We start from the raw sequence: 15,604 nt of genomic DNA, 5'->3' as shown, positions 1-15,604 counted from the left end.
GCTCCAGACAGACATCCTCCGCGCGGGAAGGAACGGCGGCGCGTTAAAGTAAACGCGCGCGCTTTCAACTCCGTTCATGAGTGAAGGAGGGAGCTTTTGAGGGAAGGCGCGCGAGAGGGGAGGAGGAGGAGGAGGTGTGTGTGTGTGCGGTGTGTGTGAGGGGGGGGGGTGGCTCTGATTGATTATTAGTCATCCCTGCACTTTAATGGGATCCATTCAATTGAGAAGGTGGAGCGCTTGGATAAATTAACATATTCCCCCTCTCTCTCTCTCTCTCTCTTTTCCTCTCTCTCTCTCTCTCTCTCTCTTTTCCTCTCTCTCTCTCTCTCTCTCTCTCTTTTCCTCTCTCTCTCTCTCTCTCTCTCTCTCTCTGTCTCTCTCTCTCTCTCTCTCTCTCTCCCCCCCACCTCAATCTGCGCTGAAGTGTCTTTGAAAGGGGGGCAAGGAAAGGGGGTCGTGGCTTAACATTATAAAGGAAAAAAAATAAGACAGCTTTGCTTTCTTGCTGTAGAATCCGCGCCTTGACAAGCTTTTTTTTTTAAAGAAAGAAAGAGACATAAAGAAAGAAAGAAGGAAAGAAAGAGAAAAGCAGAGGGGGGTGAAGATCTAGACGCACTGTTTTGCGCACAGGCTACTCGTTTTGATTATATTAGCTATTAAGAGGGACCAGAAAAAAAAAGATTTTAATTACTGCTGTTATTGTTTTTTATTAATTTTTTAGGGGGGGAAGTGGGCTCCACTTGAGGGTGGTTACAAATATGAAACTTTTGCCTTTGTGCACTTGGCTCCCGTGCCTGCTGCTCTTCTTCTTCGGCTTGTGTCCGGTCGGACGCGAGTGCGGCGCCGTCGCGAGGAGGACGCCCAGGTCCAAGAGGGAGCTGGTGCGCGTGAGGGAAGCTGCTGGCTCCGTCCCGGGCACGTGCGGCACGCGGCTGCCGCGGGGGAAACGCTCGGTGGCGTCGGTGGAGCGGCGCGCGGCGACGGCTTCGGCTTGGGAGAACGGAGCGGAGCGCGCGAGGAGCTCCGTTTACTTCACGGGCAGAGGAGACCAGCTGCGCTTGAAGCCCAGCGCCGAGGTACCGCGAGGCAACTTCACCCTGGAGATATGGACCAAGCCGGAGGGCGGCCAGCGCTCACCTACCGTTCTTGCAGGTCAGTCTGCTGCTCGGGCTGTTATTGCTGATAGAGGGACTGTAGGTGCAGCTATGGGTAAATAATGGTCAGCATGACACAAAATCCTAAGCACCATTTAAAAGTGGGAGTCAGTTCTAGTTCTCAAGCTGCAATTCCTGCCAAAAGAACTAAAGAAAACAGTTCACGCGCATCAGCTGGACGCATTTGAATTACGAGCCGTTTGTTCATGCATTAGCGTTTGTGCTCTCATTCATTAAACGTGCAGCCTACAAAACAGTCTTATCTTGCATATGTGTGTATCTGAGTTTTTGCACATGTTTATTGCACGCTGATTAAAAACTATTGATCACTACTGGTCACACGTGCACTCGTTGACCTCTTTTAATCCCGCACAGCTGCGCTTTTCCCTTCATGCATCAGAAGTTTTTTTTTTCATCCCGTTCGTGGTGCATTGACACGCTGAATGAAGTTGGTCAGGGCGCACAAGCTCGAGCTGATGCGACAAGTAGCCTAACTCTCGCGCCAACTCTGCACTTTAACCGCAAGCTCATCGGCCCTGGGAGGGTCAGATCAGAGCCGGACAGAGCTGCGCGCATTTATTTCAGCGCGTGGAGACAAGAACAGGCTGCAAAACACGCGCAATCCGTTAAACACTCTAACGAAGCGAGGCGGATGTGGTGGGATGAGGGCGCGTGGATGAAGCGACTGCTGTCAAAAAATTAGTGCTATAAAAATCCGCCCCCTCCTTTTCGAGTCTTTATGAAATACGTCACTCGTAATGTGGCCCCGCCCCCCAATTAAACGCGCTGGAGTCAGATTTAACCCTCAGATCAGCTCAAACGGGCTAATTTAGCCCCTTTCAGGGCGTTCATTTCGGTCAGCAACCTCGTGCTAAATGTTTAGAATGTAGTAGGACTTTAAGGAATGAACTCGTCTAATATAGTTGATGATTTATTGTATTTATTTCCTAAAAAAACATTATTTATGGCCCGTATGATAAAAAACCGAGGAGAGCCTTTATGAAGAATGTGATCTGTGCCGAAATGTGCAGTGGTTTTTTCGTCTGTCTCCTCCAGAGTTTGTCTGATTTCCTTTCCTCCGTCCCTTTTTCTGCCAATAGAGAGCGTAATACTCAGCTTCTCAGCTTCCCAGTGCGTGTATGCAGCTCCGTAGACTATTATGTATGTGTGTGTGTGTGAGAGAGAGAGAGAGAGAGAGAGAGAGAGTATAGAGAGATCAGAGTCTTTTTTAAAGCTTCTACTCTGATCACTGTGATCGATCCTAATACGTCACTACTGGGCGCATTAGAAACCGGACAGAAAAGGATAAACTGAAAGAGACAAGATGGTCAGCAAAAATGTTAGGAAGTGCTTAATCAGCAAAGCCGGGTCATTTTTTTTATTATCATTTTTATACACGTTTTTAAAACGCTTATTAAAGGTGTCCAAAAAAAAACAACATTCTGTGAGAGAAGATGAATTTAACTGATATTAGGGCGGATTAATAAGCGTATTGTGTTACTAAAATCTATACTTTATTACATACATTTCATTATATATATATATATATATATATATATATATATATATATATATATATATATATATATATATATATATATATTCAAGAAAGCCCAGCAATTGTAGTTATCACCCAGCCAATTAACACTTCATTAAATAAAATGATATGTGCTGGTGGAACTGAACAAATTCATTTGATGGATGCAAGCTTTCTTCTTCAAACTAGCTCCCAAGATAGTAACTACTTCTATTAAAATAAGAAATTCTTGTTATTTCTGTCCAGTATTTATGTTTATTTGCATTTATTATAGTGATACATAGTTTTTACAAGCAAAAACACATTTACTCTTTTTAAATTATGTGTCTAGGTTTCTAAGACTATTGTGCAGTACTGTGTATCAAATGAATGGCATATATATATATATATATATATATATATATCACTGTACATAACATTTTTAGGTACCTGAGAAAATTATAATCAAAAAAGCTAGTTATCTGGACAGTGAGCATTTATTTGCAAAATAATAATATTAGAATGAATACAAATGACATTAATATGATGCAGTATTCAATTCAATTCAATAAAGTGTGCCTAATACTTTTGTATAGTACTGTATATGATTAGAAGTGTCATAAATCTTTCATCCATCCATATATAAACAAAAATAGAGCACTGACAGCCTCAACCACACGGATATCACACAAACTTGTCCAACTAAATGTCTTATACTAGCAGATTGGAGCCCATCTCAGTAAATACAGCTGTAAATCCTTCAATTCAGTATAACATGTTCTCCAGTTGTCCCTCTGTTGCAATGAAGGAAGCTAATAGTTTAAGGGTTGCCAGAAGCATATTGTTTGCAAATTACAGTCTTTTTTATGAAGGCATGGTTTTAAAGAGGTGATCATGACGGGTTAAGCTGTAAAATTAGTGCCTTGTCCGTTCTTTCATCAAGTGGTTTTGTTATTGCTCTCGTTTTAAGATGTTACATTCCTCCCCACAAAAGCCATCAAACAGAGCCACCACAGCAGTGAATCAGATCCTCCGACAGAGAGAGAGAGAGAGAGAGAGAGAGAGAGGGCAGTGGGAGAATAGAGTGTTTGAGGGATGAAAATGTTGCGTGAATGGTTCTGAAAAGCCACAAAGTCTCTCTGGTTTAGTAGCTTTATGATGCATTGTGTTCATATACAAAAGCTCCCATATTACAAATCTTTACTGAAGAGTGTTGATATGATTTTAATTCAGGGTGGCAATCTGCCACCTACATCACAGACTGGAATTAATATTTATATTAACAGACATCACACTGATAAAAAATGTCAGTGCTTTTACATTTTAATTATGGAGTTGAATTATTGCTGCATTCTTAATAATAAAGTTTGATAATGGTTCTTGGCTTGGACATGCGAATATAGGAAAAGCTTCAGTCGCTAAAGAACCTTTACATTGTTTTTTATGGGTTGCAAATGTATAGTAGCAGTGGGATTCTATATAAAGTCATGTAACAATAGGTGTAATCAACAGGTTTATCATCATGCAGATGTGCAACCAACTGTACACTATTTGTTCCTTGAGCTATCTTGGTTTGAGTTTACTCAACAACCCCTGAAGAACCTCTTTTTAAGGGTGTAGTTTAACTTTTAATACATCTTTATGTTCTTTTACTCAGAAGCAGAAAGTCATACAGAAAAGTAACAGGGAATCTGTAGACACTGAGTTTAAACCTTTCCACTTTTTTCCATGCAGGCAATTTTTATTAATGCTGACAAATAATGTATCTCAGTCTCAGATGGAGGCTTATAATAGAAGAACAGGTACACGGCATATTTTGGAACAGCTTCGGTTCTAGTGTCTCTCATTTGGCAAAGCTGACTATGTTGTGCTCTGTCCATGGTGCTGAGATGGAAAACACTTAAAATAGATGCATTAGCGGCCGATGACTTGTCTTGTTTTTTCATATTTAGCTCTAATGCTAAACTAAATTTATTTGATCTCTTCATTATTACATTAGCTTAACATTATTATATCCATTTATGTGGTGTGTCCACTGACAAGTGAATGAATTTATAAGTGTTAATGTGTTGATGTTCTTTGCTATGCCCCCCATGTAGGCAGTATGAGACCAGTATTGATGAATCCATGATCTGATATAACTTATTCCTAAACACTCGTTTTCTCATCATATCAAATGTAAATGTTTCAGTATTGTTTCTGCAGTCCATCCATCTCCCCTTTTAACTCTCGCCACTGACCCTCTTGAACATCTAATGCTCAGAGCTGTATTTTTACCTGTGTGTTATTTGCCACTTAGTGGTCTCATTCCAGGATTTCACAGATTGTAATTTCCTCACTTTTATGGCACAATTTATTTTTATAGATGCTGGCAGTGCTTCTGCAGGCAGTAGAGGAGTGTGTGTGAGCGAGCAGCAGGCGCATGCGAGCCTATGTCTGCTCCAAAGCTGGGGCTTCTCTTTTAATGCAAATGATCTTTGGGAAACATTAGTGGTCAGAATGAAAAACAAACAGAAAACAAACCTTGTTAAAATGAACTGCGTCTCTGCAGATTCTAACTCTAACTGAATAAAACTCTCCCTGAGGAGGAGATTCTGGGATATAAAACTGCAAAGTTTTTAATTGTTAAATGTCTTTTAAATGGTTTATTTCTGAGTAAATATGTGAGCAACCTACATATATTAAAGTAACCTACATGTAATCGACATTGTCTCATACATAAGTACATATATGCAGTAAAAAAATGACAGATTTAAAATAGTGAAAAAAGGCTCAAGAGGGATGCTGAAATGGTTCAGATGATTGGAGGAGTAGGTATGGGGTGAACTAGAGGGGACACTTTACCTTGACATGTAGCTCTGCTTATTTTTTAGTGCAAACAAAATCTCAAAAGTCCTGTACTGTATTATCGCAGACTATTATGCTATTCTTGTCAATGAATGTCTTCTTACAGATTACTCATTTATTTCTATATAATGAACTGTAAGCTCTTTGTGGTTCTAATTTGGAAAACAGTATTAAACAGATTTCAATACCATGATGCTGTCTTATTTTTTTTTCCTGGGGAGGTGGCAGCCCCTGCATAGCTCTGAAATGAAAGAATTACCTAAATGCAATGAAAATGTTCAAATCCTTCATTTTAACCTAACTCTAACCTCAACCTTGACAATGAACCATACAGTCCTGTCCAATAATCAGAGACCACATTTATGTAATTTCACACTGTAATCATGATCCAATGGTTTTTCTTAAAAAAAGTTAATGACCTGGTTACCTTAAAAATGTGAGATCGCTGAATTTCAATTAAAATGCTAACAGAATATTACACACTAACTTACTATAAAAAGTTGACTTTATGTTAAATGACCGAGTTAAAACCCTGAAGCATTTTTTACAGTCCAGTCAATGATGTTGAGGTCTGGACTCTTGATGTGGTCAGTTCATCTGGCCTCATTCATCAACTGTTTTAAGAAGAAAATTCTTAAATTTCTTATTTGGGATTGGTTCTTAGGTAAGAACAGAATCTGCACACACACTCAAGAGACTGAAGAAGAGAGAACAAAACTGTGGTTTAAGAACACATTATGAATCTGATGTAAAACTTTTCTTAGGACCTTTCTCAAGAACAAATTTAAGAAAAAAAGTATTGGTGAATGAGACCTATTATTCTGAGGATCTCAGCGGCTTTTTTGTATGATCTGCATTTTATTTTCTCGTTAATGTCTTCTTGACAGCCACAGATCCTTTCAGATCCACAGTGCTGAGGACAGTGGAAGATCTTTTTCAGATCTGAAGCAAGAGTGAAGCTGATTTTCTCCACTATCCCAAAAACAAAAGAGTAAAGTACTGTTGGATGTTAACAGTTTTGGTGGGCTACAAGGTCTTGTATTGTTGTTCCACTTTCTCTTTATCCTCACTTATTTTCATTTGAATTTAATTACGCAAGTGGATTATTTTATATCTAATCTCTTCAGAAAAATCCTAATTTTCAAATAATAATCAAATAACTAACACTCAACGGCTATTTTAATGACAAATTAAATGAATGAAGGGCGGTATATGTAAAAGTCTTCTGCTAGACCTAATCCTAACCTTAACCTTTATCTTAGGAACCAAAAAGAAATAGTTTTGCTCTCTCAGCTTTAAAAAGGAAATGTATATAAAAGCACTTTATAAAGTTTACAGGCATTGTATGTAAGTCCTGTTTTTCTCTGGTTTTCCCACAAAGCCACACACACACACAAATGCCAACGTTTGTCCCCACTGCCCTGGTAACACTTTACTGCTTATTTGGCATACATGATTTTCTCCAATTACCTTCAGCAAACACACTTCTCACAGCTGTGCGAGGAGAGAGAAGATTCCTCACACAGGGAGCGGGGGCAGGCTGTGTGTACACAGCACTAGACTGAGGGTCACAAAGCCACCCCTCCCTCTTTCTGACTCCAGCGAGTATCCCTGAACTGCTGCTCACTGTGCCAGACGGCAGTACAGTGAATGTAAGTGGGCCGTGTCATGAGCACAATGCACCTCTTCAGGGCACTCCGACTTCTTTTGATTTAAAGTTTGAAGGGGCAGGACTGGTGTCAGTACCTGTCTGTACCTCTAACAGACATGTTCATTAGCGTTCTTCCTTAAAGATTGCTTAATTTGGTGGCTTAAATTTATGTTATATCGATGTACCATTTCTCACTATGTGGCCTGCAGGTCACTAACAGCCAAAGTGCAAAGTGAATATAACCCATGACATGACATCTCTAAAATATGAAAAAGTAAAAAGCCTTGTTTGTCCAAATAATACAAAGGATGTGCATCTCTTTATGACTTCAACTTCAACTAGGGGGAACATTTTCCATTGTACCCTAGACGTCAGCTAGCTACAGTACTGTGCAAAAATGAGAGACCACTTTTATTTGTTTATTATTTACTGTTTAGAAATATTTCTGAGGATAGCAGATTATCACATATAAGACAATCTACTTGCATAAGGAAGATAAAAAAAAAAACAAGTAAACCAATGAAATGGGAGATTTTAAAACTGGATTCAGAAGGAAAAAGATTCCTACCAAGACCTGTTAGACCACCAAAACTGTCACCATCAGATAAACAGCAATTAAACCTTTCATCTTTGAGTGAGATGAAGAAATCAAGCTCCACTCTTGCTTCAGATATGAAAAAATCCACAGGTATTTTCACCCACCCGTCCACTGTGAGAAGACAACACAACACTATGAGTCTGTAAGGATGTGTAGAGGTCAAGAAGCCTTCACTGAGAAAAGGAAATGGACAAAAAAGAGAAGAAATCAAACAAAGATGTTTCTACTGTTCTCAAATCAAAGGACTGACTGCCCCAGAATCCAGACCTCAACATCACTGAATATGTTTGGGATATCTCTGCAGATTCCTTTGAAAAACTGAAAACAAATCTCCTGAAAAGAATGAAAGCTGGAATAAAGGTAAAGGTTGGAAACACACACACAAACACACACACACACACACACACACATACACACACATTTTCTAAGTGGGGAACACTAAACACTATAAATCTTAATGTTATGTTTAATTGATGTTTCCCTGTTACTGGAAAAAAAAATACACTTAAAAGCTGTTTTGACACTGAATTAAATAAATGAAGGGTGACCTCTTGCTTTTCCACATTACTGTGTATAGCCAAGTCAAATCAAGTCAAAGGTTATTTATATAGCACTTCTTACAACAAGCATTGTCACAAAACAGCTTTGCAGAAAAATCTGGGTCCAAGCCCCCATGAGCAAGCCAGTGGCCACAGCAGCAAGTAAAAACTCACTAAGACCAAGAGGAAGAAACCTTGACATGAACCAAGATATATATGCACACACACATACATACATATGTATCCTACAAGTGCAAGATGCCTTCAGCATCAAGGCTACTCCAGCCTACCTGCCTTTGAAGGAAAAATGTTGGCTTTCGATTCGGAGTTCTTTTGTTTGGAGTGTGACCTCCTTCAAAAAGTTAGTGAAAAACACTCATCTACGTCAACACAAAGAGTTCATTTCCCTTCAAACATAGCATTAATGACTATATTTGCCATTACAGTTCTTGCAACATGGCTAAGAGACTAATTTATTTCTCTATTGATTGCTCTTTCTAGGAAATCATTTAAACTTTTAAACAGACAAGGCATGAAAAACTTTTTGCATTTGCTGAATTACAACAGTTGATACTTTTAATGACTTTTACATCTGCAGATCAGGCTAATAAAAACATTAAAAAACATTCATATGGTAATCTCACAAAAGTTGCAGATTTTTGTAGTTAGCGTAAATCCCACAGACTGATACAGCCTTGATCCAGAGTCACAGACCACCACATACTGCTCTTTATTTACTTTCACTTTCCTCAGTAAGACTATGAAAGAAACAGTCCCATTAGATATAAGAATACATTACCTTCCAACATACACTTTCCAAATGAAACAGGAAAAGAGGGTTTCAGGGCTCTTATCATAATAAGGCCCTTGCCGAAAAGGACAATTTTTTATTTCAGGCGAACCCACTGCTGAGGCATATTTCAAGAAAATAGACTGAAAGTTCATGTAACCTTTGCTCTGTTGATACAAGACCACACTGTCGGGGTCTGATTGCTAGCAGATGCCTCGCTGTAGCTTTGGACTGGACTGTTTTAAAAGGTCTGATCATGGGAACTGCACAGAGTTCCTCCTTCTGCTGAACTTGATGTTGTTCTTGTAGTATAAGTAAGTATACTGTAAATCGCAATTGTGAATATGAGTTAAAGTGTGTTTAAACAATTGCAAACAGGCTATGTATGTTGTGGATGTGTACAGTATTTTACACTATAGTCAATTCGCTTCATAAAAGCCCAAGTCAAGTGTCTGTAGTATAGAATTTTAGTTTAGTCACATTGATTGGCTTACACTGTACACAAGTAAATTGTGTAAAAAATCTTGTAAAGTTAGACATGGCTTCAAATAATGAATCTGTGTTTAAAGTAAGGAAGCAAAACTTGAAAAGGTTGGTTAGTCTAGTAGTAAAAGGATTAGCTATTATGTTAAATAGCTAGCTAGCATAATAGCTAATCCATCTGAAGTTGTATTAAGTTGTAAAATGATCTGTAACTTCAGCTAAATTAGCTATTGTGGTAGCTAGCACACTTGCTGTCCATGCTACATGCTACCCAAACATTTTAAGATGTTTTGTCCTTTAAACAATAAATTTACTGCATGTAGTGCTTCAATTCTGTCCATCAGACTGAAGATTTTCTATAACTAAAGGCTTAGATATTTATATTTGATAAGCCATATCAAGCCTGATACCACTCTGAGCTGCAGGAGAGCAATCTTTCAGTGACTGCATATGACTGTTGCAAAACTGACAGGCAAAGTCACATGAGTAAGACTGGAAACATAAGGTTTCATTTATTTATTTTTATTTATTTATTATCATGTACCACATCAAGGTTAGTGATACTAATTTAATCAGTTTTAAGTCTTAAGTCAAATTGAGTTTAAGTTCCAGACTCAAGTCCCCATCTCTATCAGAAAGTAATTGTATATTTTTAACACCCTTAAAAGTGTAAAATGTGTTAAGGTGCCAGAAAAGGTTCTTTGGAGCAATGCTACAAGAGAATGAATTTTAGAACTCCAAGCCAAGAACTTTTATTTTGGAGCCTGTATCTATAAAGTGACAAATTTGTCTCAAAGGTCTTTTCTGACTTCATTCTCCTTCATTTTAGGGCTCTATGACAAATGTTTCTACGCATCCTGTGACCGAGGGTGGTTACTAGGCATCAAGCCATTGAGTGATCAAGGCAACAGGGACCCTCGCTTCTTCTTCTCGCTCAAAACTGACCGAGCACACAAAGTTACCACAATCACCTCCAATGCACCCTATTCGGCCAACCATTGGCACCATCTAGCCATCACCTACAATGGCCTCCACATGAAGCTATACGTGAACGGGGCTCAAGTGGCCGTAAGTCGAGATCAGTCGGGTGAGATCTTCAGCCCCCTCACCAAAAAGTGTAAGGTGCTAATGATAGGTGGCAACGCCCTCAACCACAACTATCGAGGAACCATGGAGCACCTGAGCCTTTGGAGGAGAGCTCTGACCCAGCGTGAGATCATCCAGTACATGCAGGGACATGCCCGTGAACACCCAAATGAACTGTCCCAACTGGTCATTCATGAGGACTTTGAAAATGCCTCTCGGAAGTGGTTGACGGTGAAAGATGGAACCTTTCCACAGGTGATGCTCTCAGACAGGACATGGATAGGTGACCTGGGGAGTTCCACCCATACTGCACTGCTTCCACCACCATGTGGCCAGACCATCTGTGACAATGTGGAGGTCGTGAGCAACTACATCCGTTTCTGGAGTTTCCGCAAGACCAAGACAGTGCGGTACCGACTTGTAAACGTGTATGATGACTACGGCCGGTGGCCCACGGTCACAGAGCACCAAATCAACCTCCAGCACCAACACCTGAATGATGCTTTCCGTGTCTACAACATCACCTGGGAGCGCACTGTCCACAACATCTACAATTCCTCCTTGCGCAACCGTCTGGTGTTGGCTAACTGTGACACCAGCAAAGTAGGCGATGAGGAGTGCGACCCAGAATGCAACCACACATTCACTGGTTTTGATGCTGGCTACTGCAAAAGGCAGACTGCAATCTGTCCTAAACACAAACAGGGGAACGGAGTTTGTGACCCAGAGTGTAACTTGGATAGTTTCTACTATGACAATGGTGACTGCTGCAACCCCAACATCACTGATGTCACCAAGACCTGCTTTAATCGTACATCGCCCTACAAGTAAGTCTTGCTATTTTATGTTATTTGCTAGGGATGCACCAATATGGGAAGTGTGGACTGAAGCTGATATCTGATATCCTTCATGTACATATCTGCCAGTGCAGATATCTGATATTGTTTGCATACATATCTGCCAATGCTGAACCCTAAACATTTAAAAACACAGAAATTGGGACGGCATCTACCTGGATTAGCATTACAGAGAAACACAAGATTTATTTTATTATGATTATGATAACAAATGCAGTAAAATGAATAAAATGCACATATTTTAGCACAGCAGCCCAACATCACCTAAACATTCTGCCCTTGTAGAGTACAATAAATACATCAGCAATTTTAAATATATGTCCGATACCTATAATTTTTTTCAAGCAATTATCGGGTGATAACAATATGACTCTTATATCATCATGCATCTCTATTATCTGGTATTATATTTTCTTCACTTCCCTCCCTGACAGAAACACTGAGTACAATTCAAAAGTTTCTTTTCATGAATTTTGTTTTGTCATAGAGTACATTAGGACATGAGGACATGGCCTTAGACTGACTTTCTTGAAACTACCAGATCTGAAAAGATCCAATATAAGTCAATTTTTAGGTATGCAAAGGATGTCTGGTCTGGAGTTTGGAGGTGAATAAATCACTGGCTATGTGGTGCGTTGGGCTCTACCTTGTATTTTAGCGTTCACTAGCAGTGTGTGTTTCACAGGTCCCTGTGGTGCTCTGTGGCATTCATTCAAAGCCAAGCAGCCGGTCCCTTTTTTGCTTTGCGGCTGAAACAAAGTACTCTCTTGGTGACCGGATGGGAAGAACGGAGATGTTAGACATAGTTCTCCCTTTTTTGAGAGCTTATAAAAGTGGATTGATAGGGAGTAAGTGGGAATGGAAACTATGTCCCCCTGGACACCAGAGAGAGCCAATTACAGTTCAGAGCAGTAACACTATTACTTACAGTAGTGGGGGATCTTCTGGGAATGATACTCAGGAACATAACTTTCCAGAGATATGTTAAGACTGGGGGTGGGGGGGGGATAATGAATATTAATGGGGTTAAAATGCACCCTTTCTTTCTCTAGATTATGTGTTTACATGGAATGTTCTTTTCTCAATAAGTTTCTACATAGGATTAGAATGTTCACACATATTCACAGGACTGTGGCAAAGTCAGAGACCAAAACAGAAAACATATATCTAAAAGTAAATTACACTGAAACCTCCAACACTAAGTATCATAAGTATCATATCAAATCAATAGGTAGTTAATTTGTCCATTGTTCACTTTTGTGCTACTGTCATTTTAACTCTTCTGTCCTTCTAATATTAAAACCAGTGATTTATGGCTGTTTCCCTCCATAAAAACTGCTCCCAAAGGAGTCACTGACATCATGTTTCTCTTAAAAAAAGCAACTACCCAAACACACCTTAACTGCCTTTTAGATTTCTTTCCCACGTGCATATAAAGTCACTAAATGAGATAATTTAGGAGATAAAAATAGGAGATGGTATCCTTACATGGGGGTAAATTTCTAGAAAAATATGTGACACAACAGGAGTTTTTAAAACTAGAGTTTAAAAACAATCATGCAATACCTGGTATACTGGGATTTCCAATCTTATCTGTAAAGGGCCGGCATGGCTGCAGGTTTTCATCACAAAAAAGCAGCTCATTTGGAATAAAAACCTGCAGCCTCACTGGCTTTTTGTGGATAACATTGAACACACCTGGGGTCAACCACAAAAACTGTCACCATCAGATAAACAGTACCTAAAGCTTTAATCTTTCAGAGAGGAGTAAATCAAGCTCCACTCTTGCTCCAGATCTGAAAAAATCAAAGACAGTTTCTGTCTGCTCTTCCACTGTGAGAGGACAACTCAACACCATGGACCTGAAAAGATGTGTAGCTGTCAAGAAGCGCTCACTGAGAAAAGGAGATTTCTCTGAATGATTGCACCAGAACAGAAGGTTTTATGCACCGATGAGTCTAAATTTGTAACTGAAATAGAAATTACAACTAAGCTCTATAGGTACATTCATATTATTCCAGTAAAATGTTGTGCTTGTGCCTTGCCCATTCACATTTAAAAGAGTCGTTTTTGCCAAGCTTTTGTTGAACTTTGACCCTACCTCCTTACACACAGCCAATGACAACAAGGTATTTTTTTCCCATTTAAAAATTCAGAATACTAAAAACAGATTGTCTGCACTGCGGGCTTATCTGAACTGTACAGCACTTAGTTAAAACAAATAAGGACCATGTTGTAATAACCCTTTGCACCACAAAATGTTAACTTGCAAACAGGGATACCACATTAGCTCCAGAAACATTATTTGACTGCAAGTGCCAGGTATTGTTTGGCTTAACTTTAGGGTTTATCTGAGTCCATCTAAATTCACATAACCAAATCATACGGCAAATTATTCAGTAACTGCATGAAATAAATGCAAAATTGTATTTATTTATTTGTAAAAGCTCCCCTCGAATTAACAGAAAAAGTGTTTTATGACCACATATTGCTATATGCTTACAATCTACTGCAATTCTACAATCTAGAATAGAGATCATAATAAAGACAAAAAGAATAACCACTAAATACTGAAAAATGAGATATTATATTTAGCTGTTGAGGCTTCTGCTGACTTTTTCTGTTTTATATGCTTTATGCTTTTTTTTCCTGTTGCTGAAAAATGAATAACCTGTACTTAACGGCTGCTTAGACTGGAAATTAAAACAACAGGGTATTCTCTGACTTTTGCACTCTACTTTACATGGTGGGTTTGTTTTCCTCTGCTGTTGAGAATGTATCAAGCCTATAGGCCTGTTTGCCTCACATGGCTGCAGCCAATCATTTTTGTTGCTGGATCCAGAAAGGACTGTTAACATTACCTCACCACGCTGCGCTGCTGCATGAAAATGACATAATGTTCTTGCTTCCTTTTCCTATCTGTGGTTTCGGAAGGTCTGCATCTTCATGTCTTCATTGCCTGTGTTATCACAGCTGGTGTTATCAAACACAGCTCTGCGTGTGTGTGTGTGTGTGTGTGTGGGTGTGTATTAGGGAGGGCGAGGAGGCTGAAGCATGTGAGTCAACTAGAGAGAAAAGAGCTCTCCAACTTGTTGCTTGTTTTGATTTGACTATGGTATGTCTGGAGCGCTTTGCCAAGGGCTGCATAACAAAATGATTTGACATTCCTTTCTGATTGTAGAAGTATGCATGAACAGAGAGTTGTGCAAGCATAGAACAATGGACTCAAATGCTGCGGTGAATCTGTTAGCCTCACACCACTGTTCTTGACTTATTTGTGCACAAACACTGACTCATGTTACTTTTGTAAAACCGATATTTACAAAACACAGAGTACAAACTGTGTTTTGGTATAGCATATGCTTTGTATCATACAGTGTTAATCACTTTTGATCTGTCAGGATATGTCTATATTTTTCAGGGTTTCAGGTTCTGCACAAACTGAGTCATCGAGAAAGAAAGAATGACACCATGTATTCTAATTCTGGTCGTTTAATAGTTTGGTGAGTCTGGCATCTCATCTTCTATAGAGATGTTTAGGTACAGTTGGGAAAGGCACTGCTTCCTAGAACATTATGTTTTTTGCTTATTTGCCTGTGCACTAATGGAATGTAAAGTATGGAAGGCCATTTGACCTTTGCTCTTCATGAGGAGCTCAGAGTCAAGCCACCAGTATCTCTGTTAACTTAGTTTCAAAAGGCCCCTGACTTTACAAGTTGTGGTTGAAGCAGGCCATTTGCATGGATTTCAAATAGTCAAGGATTTTGCTCCTTTGCTTTAAAGAGCCGGACAGGTCCATAAAAGCACCTGTTGCACAAAGTGAGAAGACCAGGCTCAATACATACATATACTTATGTCTGTTTTCATACCTTGTCTGGACGTGAGGTCATACATATGTCCCATGGGTGTCTGAATATAGTGCTGTGCAATTCAGAGATAATCCTTCATTTATTTAATTTCCAGTGAAAATTGTTACGTACAAGTTCATTTCGAATTCATTTTTCAGGAGATATTTCTGAGGTGATTAGATATATGGTGATCCAATCCCAAAAGTAAGGGGAAAGTCAATTTTTGGGACTCCTA

At 39.4% G+C, this 15,604-nt stretch overlaps 1 protein-coding gene across 2 annotated transcripts in view; it reads left to right on the top strand.

Annotated features, from left to right (window-relative positions):
- Positions 1 to 610: 610 nt before the first annotated feature.
- The window catches only part of pappab (pregnancy-associated plasma protein A, pappalysin 1b), a 97,893-nt gene continuing 82,899 nt past the window's right edge, over positions 611 to 15,604 (top strand). For both annotated transcript variants that reach the window (XM_017690995.2, XM_037531469.1), the window contains exons 1-2: positions 611 to 1,152; positions 10,408 to 11,491. In XM_017690995.2, coding sequence (XP_017546484.2) covers positions 759 to 1,152; positions 10,408 to 11,491 — 1,478 coding nt within the window. In that variant the 5' untranslated portion in view covers positions 611 to 758. The remainder of the gene's footprint in view (positions 1,153 to 10,407; positions 11,492 to 15,604) is intronic.

The sequence above is a fragment of the Pygocentrus nattereri genome, chromosome 20 (genome assembly GCF_015220715.1).
Source record: "Pygocentrus nattereri isolate fPygNat1 chromosome 20, fPygNat1.pri, whole genome shotgun sequence".
In the NCBI taxonomy this organism is placed as follows: domain Eukaryota; kingdom Metazoa; phylum Chordata; class Actinopteri; order Characiformes; family Serrasalmidae; genus Pygocentrus; species Pygocentrus nattereri.
The sequence above is the reverse complement of the archived record's forward strand: the minus strand, read 5'-3'. Positions and strand labels throughout refer to the sequence as shown.